The sequence below is a fragment of the Perca fluviatilis genome, chromosome 3, assembly GCF_010015445.1.
Source record: "Perca fluviatilis chromosome 3, GENO_Pfluv_1.0, whole genome shotgun sequence".
NCBI classification, from domain to species: domain Eukaryota; kingdom Metazoa; phylum Chordata; class Actinopteri; order Perciformes; family Percidae; genus Perca; species Perca fluviatilis.
This window is the reverse complement of record NC_053114.1, coordinates 6,022,204-6,036,658: the sequence shown is the minus strand read 5'-3', so window position 1 is coordinate 6,036,658 and position 14,455 is coordinate 6,022,204. Positions and strand designations below refer to the sequence as shown.

At 39.2% G+C, this 14,455-nt stretch overlaps 1 protein-coding gene across 1 annotated transcript; it reads right to left on the bottom strand.

The window, feature by feature from the left end:
- Positions 1 to 4,504: 4,504 nt before the first annotated feature.
- On the bottom strand, positions 4,505 to 10,224 carry fadd (Fas (tnfrsf6)-associated via death domain). Its single transcript, XM_039794097.1, has 2 exons — positions 9,811 to 10,224; positions 4,505 to 4,959 (listed from the first exon to the last, which is right to left on the bottom strand). The coding sequence occupies exons 1-2, from the start codon at positions 10,109 to 10,111 to the stop codon at positions 4,688 to 4,690; spliced, it is 573 nt and encodes a 190-aa protein (XP_039650031.1). The 5' UTR covers positions 10,112 to 10,224; the 3' UTR covers positions 4,505 to 4,687.
- Positions 10,225 to 14,455: the final 4,231 nt, after the last annotated feature.

Below are 14,455 nucleotides of genomic sequence, written 5' to 3'. Positions count from 1 at the left end.
GCACTGCACTTTAGTTCATAACGGAGGATCATACTTATGCCGAGCCACAGGAGAAGGAATCCTCGTCGCAAAAAAAGCAAAAATTGGAAGACATGTTGTCATAGCTTCTTGGTACATAACGGCTATCGTAGTTGAAAAAGCGAGGCGCTAGAGAGCACTATTCGTTTGAATGCAAAGATTGGAGAAATTCCTACACAGTGTACCTTTAAAAAGGAACACGCCGACTTATTGGGAATTTAGCTTATTCACCGTAACCCCCAGAGTTAGACAAGCCGATACATACCCTTCTCATCTCCGTGCGTGCTGTAACGCTGTCTGACATCTCCAGCGGCATCAGGCCATAACAGGACAGGCAGGTGAATGGTTCCAGTAATCCTACTGCTCCGAATAAGTGACTAAATAATGCCAACATGTTCCTGTTTACATGTTGTGATTTGTAGAGTCACAGCATGTACAAAAAACAACTTAACATGAGACACAGCCATCTTCTAACCGTAAACAAAGCGGGAACTATATTCTCAGGCGGAAGAATATAGTACTTGGGCGGAGTGATATGCTTGCAGCAAGCCTGTCTGAGAATATAGTTCCTGGTTTGTTTACGGATAGAAGATGGCGGCAATGTTACATTTTTTGTACACGCTATGACTCTACAAATCCTAACATGTAAACAGGAACATGTTGGCTGTCTCAATTCGGGCGGTAGGCTAGTTGGAACCACGTTCAGATGGACCAGTTACCTGCAGGATCTGTGCTGGGCGGCTAAGTGCTGGAGTCGAGATAGCGTTACGTACGAAGAATAATATGTATGGAACTATCTAACTCTGGTTATGTGATAAGCTTACCATTACAATAAGTCGGCGTGTTCCTTTAAGAATCACACGGCTTCTTGTTTGTGCAGGTTGAGCGGTTGCAAATGCTGCGCAATCCTTTTGAGAATTTGCCTGTCTCTATCCTCTTTTAAAGGGGTGATAGAATGCAAAACCGATTTTACCCTGTCATAGTTGAATAACGACAGTTCGGTGGGTAAATAGGACATACATAGAAGCTCAAAGTCCCACTGACACCCCTTTACTATGAAAATCTCATATTTTGAAACTGCCGCTGAAAACGGGCGAATCCCAACAAAGCCGAGGTTGCTTACGCAAGGCGTCTCAAAATCCAGAACCTTAAGAGAACAGTCACGCCCCAATATTTACATAGGCTACACAACTGACCTAGATCAGGTAGTGTTCTGAATCTTGCTGAGGTCGCGCACGAGATCTCTGCTATTCCATTACAAAATTCACTTCTGAAACTTTTTATGCGAAAACACCCACCATATAAAGCTCAAATATGGGCCGCTTTACGAAAGGATGGCTAATTGCAAATTTTCTCCGACTGTGTGCGGAGTTTAGTGCCGGTGTTTGTGCTGCCTGGGTTTGCTACATCGCCGCCCTGACCGCAGTGTCAGCGAGCTTTATTACGCCCGCAATCTTTTACCGCAGCCCGCAGGTTCCAGTTAATCTTATAATGGGAATGTGTGTTGAGTTATTTAAACAAACAATTGGGGAAATAAACGCCTCATGTCCGCGAGTCTCATTGATAGAGCCGCGGTGAGATGGAGTCCATCAATGAGAGCTAGCTAGCCTCCTCCTAACTCTGACATTCACAAAAATACATTCAATTGATATCCGAAACGGAGTGTCTATTTGCACCCCAGGTACGAATAGCCTCGGCCACACAGCTGAGCTATTTACACCCTGTGACGTAACAACAAAAAAAACGTTGCTCGCGTGCACCGAAATCATGGCGGACGTTCATCTTCCATGACCGCAGAAACTGGCATATTAGGGAAGTTTTGTCTCTAAAGTTTATAACAATTGAATTTCTAGCGGAAAATGGATACTACAGTTGCGCTTTCTGTCTTCAGTGAAAGCATACAACCGTTAGTTTGTTAGTTAGTACCTATTGTTTTGTATACAGTATGGTTACCTAGCAACCGAGGCTTGAAGAAACCAAGTGGTAAAAAGTTGTTCAATTTCCTGAAAGAATTGCTAGGTGAGTGGTTAGTGCGCTTGCCTTTGGTATGGGAGTTTGGTTTTCGATTCCCCTGTGTGGTGATCTTATTTTTTTTAAATTTGGATAATTTGCTAATTTGCATGCAATTGCGCAAGTCAGGACCCGCGAACGCGTATTTTTTATTTTCATGAATATGCCTGCTCTGGTTGGGTTGGTTAGGTTTAGGCAAGAGGAGTGGGATGGTTATGGTTAGGGTAAGAATGTCAGGGCGATAATATTCCAAAAAGGTGTAATACATGAGTAGTATGGATAACTGTGTGTAAATATATGCCAAGGTACTGTAAATGCACAGGGGTGCAAATAGCATACATTGATATTTGTACCAGGGGTGCAAATAGCATACACTTCTAATTCTAACTCTTAGATGTAAAAAATAACATTTAAAATGTTCGCTGTACAAGTTTTTTTTTTTTTTTTCCTGCAAATAGCATACACTTCTAATTCTAACTCTTAGATGTAAAAAATAACATTTAAAATGTTCGCTGTACAAGTTTTTTTTTTTTTTCTTCCTGCAAATAGCATACACTTCTAATTGCACCAGGGTGCAAATAGCATACACTTCTAATTGTACCAGGGGTGCAAATAGCATACACTTCTAATTGCACCAGGGTACAAATAGCATACTGCTAATTGTACCAGGGGTGCAAATAGCCTCACCCTATCCGAAATCGGACAAGTGTTAGCTAAGCTTTGTAAGACCTTGAGGAACCTGTAATATTCATGCCGTGACGAAATTCAAACTGTAAATATACTTTAGTTATGCGAAAGTGAGCAAGCTGCGATATTTCCCCATTGTAATGAATGGGACATATAGCAAGCAGCTGCTCGTATCTACAAAAAGGCTAGATGCGTTCATAAAAATGCCTTAAAATCAAATCGGAACAACGCGGTTAGCTTTATAAGACATTGGGGAATGATGTAATATAAGTGGCGTGTGAAATTCAAACTGTAAATATAATTTAGTTATGGCGAAAGTGTAGCTAGCTACGCGCTATTTCCCCATTGTAATGAATGGGACATATTGCAAGCAGCTGCTGGTCCTAGACGCCTCACGTTCATAAAAATGCCTTAAAATCAAATCGGACACACGGTTAGCTTTATAAGACATTGGGGAATGATGTTATATAAGTGGCGTGACGAAATTCAAACTGTAAATATAATTTAGTTATGGCGACAGTGTAGCTAGCTAGCTGCGGTATTTCCCCATTATAATGAATGGGACATATAGCAAGCAGCTGCTCTCCTACAAAGACGCCTCGCGTTCGCTAAAAATGCCTTAAAATCAAATCGGACACACGGTTAGCTTTATAAGACATTGGGGAATGATGTTATATAAGTGGCGTGGCCGAAATTCAAACTGTAAATATAATTTAGTTATGGCGACGGTGTAGCTGCTAGTTATGTGCCCATTGTAATGAATGGGACATATTGCAAGCAGCTGCTCATCCTACAAAGACGCCTCACGTTCATAAAAATGCCTTAAAATCAAGGCAGTGGCGCGAAATTCAAACCGTAAATATATTATAGTTATGCCGGCGCTGGCAGCGGAGCCCCGTAGTGCAGTATCCACAAAGGGTGACTTTGCCCGGGGTATGGAGCCCAGCGGCTGCCGCTTTCCGTGAGACCTTCCTAACTCCTCAAGTCCGACACGTCTTACCAAATTTGCAATAGGCCATCAAATTTTGTAAAACGGCCCATATTTCAGCTTTATATAGTTGATTTCGCTTAAAAAGTGAATTTGGTAATGAAACATTGCAGTGTCTGGAATATGAGATTCTGTCGCTTCTCTAATGCATGTGTATTGGGAGTTTGCTCAACCAATCAGCTGGCGTCTCTAATATGCGTGTAATGGCAAGTCGCTCAACCAATCAGCGCGCAGCTCATCTAAATATTCATGACCATACCATATTTGGAAGAAAAGCTCTTGTTACAAATAGGGCCAAAACACAGGGATGCATAAGGGCCAATAAAACATCAACCAGGCCATTTTCAGCCCAACCAGTGTTACATACCCCATTAGGAGACCATAAGGAACAGTGTGAAATACCCTATATAATCAGTCTATCACCACTTTAAATCTCTTCTTGAAACTCCCTTTTATCTCATGTCTTTTTCTTAACCGATAGGGTTTTTTTGTAATAATTTAAACTATTTAATCTTGTGTATATTTTAAGTTTTGGATTGTATCTACTTCTATTTTTTATTTTAACTGTAAACCACTGTAACTTGGTTTTGAAAGGTGCTTTCTAATGAAAGTTATTTTTATTATCATATATGTGATAGTGTCCACCACCGGCAGAAGTCTCTCATGTCGCAGGATGAATATTTGCCATTTTAATAACTAACTTGTAAAGTTCACCATTTCAGTTAAATTATCGTTATTTCATGAATCAGAATGTCACCTGAGTACATCTTCAGATAAAAACGTGCAACATGACCAATATAATACGTTTCATGACATTCAGGAAGTCGATTTATTGATCAGAAGATGATTTCTCTTGTGGATAACGGTATATACATCTGCGTATAAATTTCTCTGATAGATCATTTCTTTCCTTGAAAGTTAATCACAACTCTCATTTTCATTCCCAAAGTGTATCTTAGTCCTATCTGTAAGTCTCCATCAGTATCAGGGGGACGCGAGTCGGTCCTCCACTTTATCAGCGGTCAGGTTGAGCTGGCAGGCTCTCAGGGCTTCGACCAGCTGCGCTGTTCGGGCCTCGGCTCTTCGACTCTTCCTCCACTCCTTCAGCAGCTCCCGCGTCGTCTCCTCCAGATCTGTGGGATGCCTCCTGGAGATGGAGTCCAGCTTCACGTCATTCAAACCCAGTCGGCGGCCCAGTTTACGCCAAGACCTTCCCAGATGCTCGGCGATCACCTCTGTGGCAACGTCCAGTTTGGCTGACAAAAGTAGAGGAGACATTGCGGGTTTAGAGAAGAAAATATGTCCTTATTTGGGAAACAATGGACTCGTTTTTTATGCAAAACATTAATGCAACTAATTAGGGCAATATGAGACTAGATATCGTCTTAGATTTTGCATATCCTAATATGACTTAAGTGTTGTCTTTTCCTGGTTTTAAAGGCTGCATTACAGTAAAGTGATGTGCTTTTCTGAACTTACCAGACTGTTCTGTTCTAATATTTGCCTTTTTCCACACTTTGACATTATGTTCACATTACTGATGATTATTTATCTAAAATCTAAGTTTGAACATATTTTGTTAAAGCACCAATTGTCAACCCTAGAATATCGCTGCAATATTGATATTGAGGTATTTGGTCAAGCATATCGTGATATCTGATTTTCTCCAGATCGCCCAGCCCTACAACTAATCCAACACCCTCCACAGGATAATGGTGATATTTGGCAGCTTATGGAGACCATTGGGAACTGTCCGGGGCTAATTAATGACAAAGGTCTGTCCCACTTCTCCTCTACGTATGGATTTAGAAGTATGTCTTTACATATTCATCTGTTCCAAGCAGCTCAGAAAGCTACATTATATATATATATATATATATATATATATATATATATATATATATATATATATATATATATATATATATATATATATATATATATATAGGGTTGGGTACTGAGACCAGTTGCTGCACCGCTGCCTTAACGAGTAACGACCGATATCTACCGGACCGATTAACAACGTGGATTTCTGTGCCTCATTTCGGTGCCACTGAAATGTCCGCGCTGCTCTCCGATGCTCCGAAACGGACGTTAGAGGCAACAGAAGCATCGCTGGTTAACATTACACTTGGCAGCAGGTAACGTTAGCCTACCGTTAGCTAGCAGCTGGAATAAACACGGTTAAAATGCTGACAGCTAAACTGTGTAAAGTTATGACAAAGTTATTGTTATAACATTTTTAATGAATCAATTTATTTCAATTTAGGTCAAAGGTGACGCCAAATCATCCAGCATCGAGCCTCCACAGGCAGCCGCTCAGCCCAGTGCATCATGGGTAATCTTTTGGCTCTTTAAGGCCTTGTCAATAAAAAGGCTGTTCTTAAATGTTGCCGACTGTCGTTTTGTGCTCCTTTAAAAAAAATAATAATAATAATAAAAATATATATATATATATATATATATATATATATATATATATATATATATATATATATATATATATATATATATATATATATATTTGTTTTGTTTTTTTTAAATAATCAGTTCAGTCACCATTTTAAAAGTATCGTTTTAGCACCAGTATCAGAAGAAATCCTAACGATACTCAACCCTCCTTACAGTCAATAGAATAATGTTCACAGGTTCATTTTATGTTAATATAACAACTTAAACAATTTAATTAAAATCCCTCTAAGGGTTCAATGTTTTTTTTGTTTTTTTTGTAACTTGATTTGGTATGGCAAGTGAAAAGAAATTCCATTTTTACTGGCCCCTAAACAATTTTTTTGTTTATTTTTGTATTAGTGCTTATAGAATAACAAAGACTCAAGTGAATTAGATGAAGACAAGGCGCTTTACTTGCCCCGGACCAATGGGCAACCCTTCTTGTTGAACCTTGGCCTTTTAATATATCCATCTATTTATTTTATTAAGGACACAGAAAAATTACTTTCTGAATGGCAAGCAGATGTTAAAATTCATATATCAAGGTATTGAATAGTAGTTTCAGTCAACAGTTTGATATACTGTATTGACTGAAAATTAAAGACTTTTTATCCCCCTTTGAATATATCTGAAAAAGTCAGCTTGTCCTATATTCGGGGTCTAGACTTTTAAACACCAATATACATCTACAACAACAGGTGGCTCCAAATTAGCCTTTTGAGACCGTCCTGATCTCGCGAGCTCCAGTTTTCCACTCGCAGATCAGTCTGGCATCTTGAGATAGAGAAAATTTGGAGCCGTTCGCCCAACGACCGACCAATCAGTGTTGTTTTTGAGGCGGGTTTAGGTGTGACGCAATGAGAAGCGACTGTTAGTCTAAACAACATGGCAGCTTCCACGGATGAGACAAGCGTAGCTATCGCAGAAGTTTTATCCGAATTAGAAAGTATTCCTTCATTGAAAGAAGAGCAAGAAAACGGCACTGGAGGCTTTTCTCTGAGGAAAAGATGTTTTTGCTCTTCTCCCGACTGGTTTCGGCAAGATTTTGATCCGATTGGTTGATTTGGCCCATCTCTCACCAACATAGGTGGCCGCTTCCATGAGACTGACCGCAGGGTGCATAAATATGTGATTGAAAAACGAAAGGAGGGACTAGTTTCAAATAAATCAATAAATCTTTATTAAAACAAGATTAGGTCCTCATAAAATACTTTTTTCCCAAAAGATGAGTGTTGAAAAGGTGGAGGGGGGCGTCCCATTATCGGGGTCATCTTATATTAGGGTCAATACGGTAGTTTACATTTTTCTTAGGTTTGTGCAAGAATTTGGTGCAAATATTTAAAGTGGGGTTTAGGGGTCCATGTTACATTTTTCAATAAAATTATGAATGCAATTCCACATCATTTTGGAGTATCATTATTACCATAACTGTGTCTAAAACATTGGAAAAGCTAGAGCAGATATTAACAGTCACAAAGCTTATAAACAAAACTGGCTAAACAAGTCCTGGGGACCAACTACAATCATTAGATCTGAGGAAAGTCATTAAGTTAGTTTTGATGCTCACGTTGATTTCTACATTCATTCAGCTTAGGTGGTGCACAAAACGGCTTGGATGCTGCACCTAAAGCCTTATAATGCCAGGGAACCCCATGAAGCAGTTTGCAGGTGTAAAACTGGCCTTTATGAAGCTGAGGATGACCTTTTTCAAATGATAAATGAATAAAGCTAATCTAGAAAAACATTGTCCAATACTTCCAGTCCAGTGCTGTCGACAATTGTTGCCCAGTGCAAAACAGTCCTGACAGTTTCACCTAATGTTGACACAGAAAGCTAAATACTAGCTTCTTTATATAAGTCTGCTATGACATAGGCCTATATGTAACAGGTTATGTTGTCTAGGTTAATGTCAAGTTGTCATATTACTAAGACATTGACAGGTTACATTGTCTTGCTCAATATATCAAAGGGTAACTACCTTCTTTTTTCAAACCTATTTTCCTATGCTTTTGTATGCAAGTGACTGATATGAACAACAATCTTTAACATTGGTCCAGTATTAAACGTGAACACTGTAACTGGCAGCCACAGACCGGGCTGCAATGTAACCCTATGGGGCAAATGTTGTGAGTTTGGTCCACTAAACGTGCTGTTTTACCACTAAAAGCAGGGCTCAACATTAAGGCTTGTCCGCTTGTCCGGGACAAGTGGATTTTTTTGTAGGGCAAGTGGAAGAGAAATGTACTTGCCCCACTGGACAAGTTAAAACTCAAACAAAATAATTATGTATCGGTTAAATGTACATAGTTAAATATCAGCTAATATTCAACTGTAAAGTTGCTACTGGTTTTAAAGGATCCCTTGGTAAATCAGCCTCTTTCAAACCAGCTTTCAACGCTTTGTTCGAATTCTGCATTAGCAAAACACACACACAAAAAAAAATTATAAATCTTTACCCGGACAAGAGATACCTACCTACAGAGATAGACCTTTTTAAAACATCTTTGAGACCTTTCGGTTTAACCAGAAACAGCTCTGCGCTAAACCCACCAGACTCCATTTAAAGAAACAATACTTTTATTGTGCATAGAGCGAATATATATTCACATGTAAATCGGTAAACTATGTGTTCATTTCAACCAAAACTAGAGTTGTGATGGTTGGAAAAGTGGAAAGACGACCCAAAGCAGCTTTTCATAGTTTTATTTTGTTTCTGTCGACTTCGAATGAAGTGTATTTTACAATGCTCAAATTATTATTTATTTACATGAAGTCTGGTGGCTTTAGCAAACACAATTTCAAGGAGGTTTTAAAAAAAAATGGATCTTACTCGTTAATAGAAAGGTCGACCTCCTTAGAAATCCTCACCATAATGTTGTCAGACACTTAGAATATTAATCTGAGCCTGTCAGTTGCAAGTGAGCACTTTTGTGAACGTAAATACAAGCTGGACCATTGCCCTTTAACTTACATTGTAGCTTGTTTCTGTGCTGCCGACTGCAGCGATCTCGCTTAATACTGTACCAAAAAAAACCGTAACTTATAAAAACATGGGAAAATAGGGCCCAGGTTATAAAAAAAGAAAGAAAAAAAAAAAACTTTAACCTGGAGGCATTATCACTGGCAGGTCAGGTGCTTTCTGAGCCTCATACCAACTGTATGACACTCACAGACTGAGTTAGACTGGCATGACTCTCAGTGAATTACATATCAAGCTATGACACCAGAAACAATTAACTCAATATCCATGAACACACATGAGATTAAGATTACAAGTTTCCATTGACTGTAACAGGGCTAACATAATGTGGGAGCAAACGTGGAACTACAAATTTCAGAAAAAGAACTGATAGACTGTGAAATGTGGGGGCTTTACATTGGCTCAAAGCACGGAGTTCCCTACGTGTAAAGGGACTTTTCAGCCGTTTTCAACCTCTCAAAGAAAAAGTAGAAGCCTATAGTAGCCTAATAATAGCAATAAAAGCAATATAGCATTAGCCTAACGTTAGTATAGTAGCTCTTCCTTGAGTCGCCTGAATACCGGTAGTTATGGGGTTAGGGTTAGGTTAGGTTTGGTTCAGGTTAATGTAACGTTAGGGGGGGGGGGCAGAGTTCGACGGGAGAACACAACTCGATACAACACCGCGGGCTCGTACCTTTCTCGTCGTCGTCCGGTTGGTCGTCGGTGATTTCACACTGGCTTTCAAAATTGTTCAATTTGTGTGAGAGGTCTTGTCGATTAATGTGTGTGAGGGAGTCGGACAGCCACTTGGTGTTGTCGGCTCCCAGTTTGCCTCTCTCCATCAGGAGCTGGAACAGTTTGATTCCGGACTTAACATCATCCCGCTGCCTTTTGCCGATGATGTCTATGCACAGAAACTTTAAATCCTCCAGCTCCTTAGCCGACAGCTGGTTAGATATACTCAGTAAAACGGCGTTAAACTGGGAAGAGCTCATGTTTGCGGCTCCACTGAGACGCCGATGTGATCTGAACTAGGAAACACTCGAGTTTTACTTTCACTTCCGCCTCTGTTAGTAGGCTATGGCAGCTAATCTCCTTCACATACTTCACAGGCTCCTGTGGAATCCTTTTGGCGGGTCAGATCCAGCCAGGGTTCGAAATGACTTAGGACTCTTGGGGGGTCCCCTAAAATGTAATTATAAAAAATACTGAAGACTATCTTGCTACACTATATACTGCAGGCAAAATTATATTGACATATTTTGAAGGTGGGATAATGGTCTTGGGATGTTTTTCATGGTTTGGGCTAGTCCCAGTATTGTAGTGGTGTCTGGAGAAGTGGATTGGCTATAATCTAACAGGTAACCCTCTAATTCTGGAGCAACAAAGTTACAGCACTTTATATAAATCCCTGACATGACAAAGTGGATAACAGGTCATTCTTTCCTTGAGCAAGGAAGTTAACTAAGTTACCTAAATCCACCAGGTGTACTCATTATGGCAGCACCATCCACCTTCAAAGGGTTTGATCAAATACAAATGGCATTTCTCATCCCTTATGTTAATGGAATTTGTAAAACAACTAGCCGCTGGATTGAATAATAATTATGTCTATAAAGACTGTACCTACATTAGATGGTTTACTTTGTTTTAAAGTAGTCAATCTATAACCTGAACTAAAATCTTTAGGGACATGTTTAACAAAAAAAAGTACGATATTCGAACATGACTGAAAGCCATTAAAATGACAATAATCCAATAGTAACCACATTATTCCAAATCAACATGTTAAGTGACCAGGCACATATTTTATTTATTTGTTAACAACTTCATCAGGTTAGTGTTAACTGGGGTTGGAGAGAAGACCTACAGAACAGTAGCTCTCCAGGAGCAGGACTGGGCCTAAGCTGAGCTTGATTTGGCTGGGCTGGGCTGGGCTGCTGTGAGCTGGCCTTTTTAACTGTATTCTATAGTGCAAAATATTGTTTTAATTACTATTATTATGGTAAAACATGTGGCTATATTAAATTAATTTTAATGAAGACACCTGTGGACAATTGACCAATATATCTACAATTTCACCTAACAACAGCCATGGTATAACAAAGGCACAATTTACCCTTGAAAAAAGTCGGTGATCTTTCTTTTTCCTCTTTTTCTCTCCATGATGCAGGATTCTAAATTAAGAAAAATAATATTAGCTTCCTAGATAGCTTACCAAGCGCTCATGTACACTCTTTCATGCTCAAATTACATTCACTTTAATCAACTCACAGACTTGAATTAAGTCCTCGCTATCTTTCGTAATCACTGACTGGACAATTAGGTTGTTATGCTAGCTTTGAATAACTAGTCTAACTGCTATATGTCTGCTGTTAGCTGGCAGATTATTTGGCTTCATACCTATGCTTCATACACATACAGCTAGCAAGAAAGGTTGACAAACGAACTCTTCTAATCATTACGTTACACTGGGTATCTAAGTTAGTTAATGCAACTTTTGATATAGGAACACCAACTCCAAATATTTTACTATAATAAGCAATTATTATGGAGATATAAACATAATCGCGACCTCCTTACAGGATTTTCATTAGGGATTTCACTCTTTGTGAGGCTTCGTTTTTGCCGTGTTCAACAATAACATACGTGTCTGCGCCATAGACTGTACTGTATGCGCCGGAGGACCACTAACAATCTGTGATGCTATTAGCTGCCCTGATTGCTGCCCAATCGCGCTAGGAAATAAATAAATTATTGTTATAAATATAAAACGTCACTAAAGACCTATAATTTTCACAATCATTTTTAATGTTAAAAATATTTGTTGGGGACCCCCCAAAATCTAAAAATAAATTCTTATAGGGGGTCCCTAATGACTTATGGGGGGTCCGGGACCCCCCCAGACCCCCCTCCTTTCAAACCCTGGATCCAGCTGTGGATCAACTCAAATATCAGCTGGGCAGTGGGGGAAGAAGTAGCTAGGTATTCAGATCCGTTACTTAAGTAAAAGTAGGCCTACTAATACCACACTGTAAAAAAAATACTCTAACAAGTAAAACAAAACAAGCAAAAGTCCCACATTGAAAATGTTACTTAAAGTGCTCATATTATGCTAATTTTCAGGTTCATAATTGTATTTAGAAGTTATACCAGAATAGGTTTATGTGGTTTAATTTTCAAAAAACACCATATTTTTGTTGTTCTGCACATTGCTGCAGCTCCTCTATTCACCCTGTGTGTTGAGCTCTCTGTTGTAGCTACAGAGTGAGGCGTTGCACTTCTGTTCCATCTTTGTTGGGAGTCACACATGCACAGTAGGTAAGGACTACTACCAACACTCCCGTTTTTTAGCCCTATCTCCCAGACCCCTCCCGGTTTGTTATTTCTCCCAGGAAACTCCCGTAATTTGCATTGCCCAAACTCCTTTATAAATAATCGGACCAATATGTTTGTCTAATGTTGACCAGTTGCCAGATCTTGTATGAAACACATCCACACACCATATACCATTTTCAACCTGTTTGTCACCTCAACCTGGCAACCTATTACCCAGTTGCGCAGTTGATCTAGCTGTGTAAGCTTCGCGGAAAGTTCTGACCCGAAAGCGAGCCGATAAAAATGGCAGGGAAAGGCAGTGTTCCCGCAAAGAAATCGAAATATAGCTGTAAATTTCAACAGTGTTGGCCGCAACAATTTACATGCATCTTACCTAGTCATATGGACAATCTCCACGCTTTTATTAAGGTGTGTTGCATTGATTTTAATGTAGCGCACGGCGGGAAAAATGACATTACTCAGCATATTAAAACACAGCGGGTCTTACAGTACACTTAATAGTACCGCCCGGTCACAAATCTCCCGGATTTTGAAAACCAAATGTTGGCAGGTATGGATTGCTAGCCAGTCAGAAGCATGTGAGGGCGTGCTACGCTAGCAGCTAGGCGAGCATTATAACGTGTGATACAAAGTGACCCACGTTTGTCTCTGAAGTAAAGGCTGGACTACAATAGAGCTGTTTGGAGCAGTTGGTGAACAGTGTTTTCTGTTGGAGATGGTAAGTCCCTTTGGGGTGGACTTTGGGATTTTTCACTTTGTAAACCTATAACGTGCACAAAAAAGATATATAACACAATAAAGGAAAGGGAAAAAGACAAAAAGCATAATCAGGAAAATGTACTTGAAATATTAAAGGTAAAAGTACTCGAGTCTTGATCCAGAAAAATCCTCACATTTTAGAAAGTTTAAAGGATCCAACCAGTTGTTTGTTTAATGGTCTAATAATTTCAGTTGGACTTGTAGGCCGTTATATTGTTGGCTAGTTTAATTTAGAATAAAACATGGTATTTCATAAGCACGTGTTTTGTGTGAAATCTTAATGTGTAAAGTAACTAGTAATAATAATAATACTTTATTTGTTTAAGTTTGTGGTAATTTGATTAAACACATCATGTTTATTAGGAATATGCACCTTGTGAGCACAATTTCAAATACAAGAGCTAAAAGGCTCCTAAAGGGTCTCTCCACAAGACATTGCCACAGTGCCCGAATTGTTAGAAAAACAGTGCCTGTAGCCTATTATTCAGCAGTTCCATGACATGACCTTCATGGAACTGCTTGAAAAATATTTATATTCATAGGTATATCTTGTAGGCGTGACCCTGAATTGTCAACTGTTTGATGATTTGATCTAAGGAGCCTGATTCGACTGCCAGTCTCACAGTTGAATCATCGCAGTCTGAAAATGTGCTTATGAAACAAAGGATCATTCGGCCTATATGGGGCTGCTGAATGTTTGATTTTACATAGAATGGCTTGGTTTTTTTTAACTTATGAATCATGATATATAGCCTATTTTCAGCCTATTAATACATCTATTAATAATAATTAGAAGTAAGGGTACTCATGTGGACTAACATCAGAAGTGCCCGTACTCAGTACTGGTGTACTGGCCCATTTCAGGCACTTGATAACCACTTTGATTGCCACAAAATAAACAAAATAATATGAATAAAGACCCACCTTAGTTGATATTGCACTTTAGTGATAGGAATTAGCATTTAATCAAAGTACCAACATTTTTGTCAATCTGTTACATTTCATTCTGTGAAAACTCTGAACAAAGCCTCTCTCATCTATTTTAATTGGTATCATAAAATTGTATCATACATTGTAAACAAACTGTTTTCCTTTCTGAAGATTTATCTGCGTGAACCTACCTTGAACCAACCCTCCCTTCCTCTGGAGCCCCTTTTTTTTATCTACGGTATCTACTCTCACGTCATCTAAGTGACTGGAGCGATTGTTAGAAAATGTATTTATCCTTGTGCAAGGGTGTA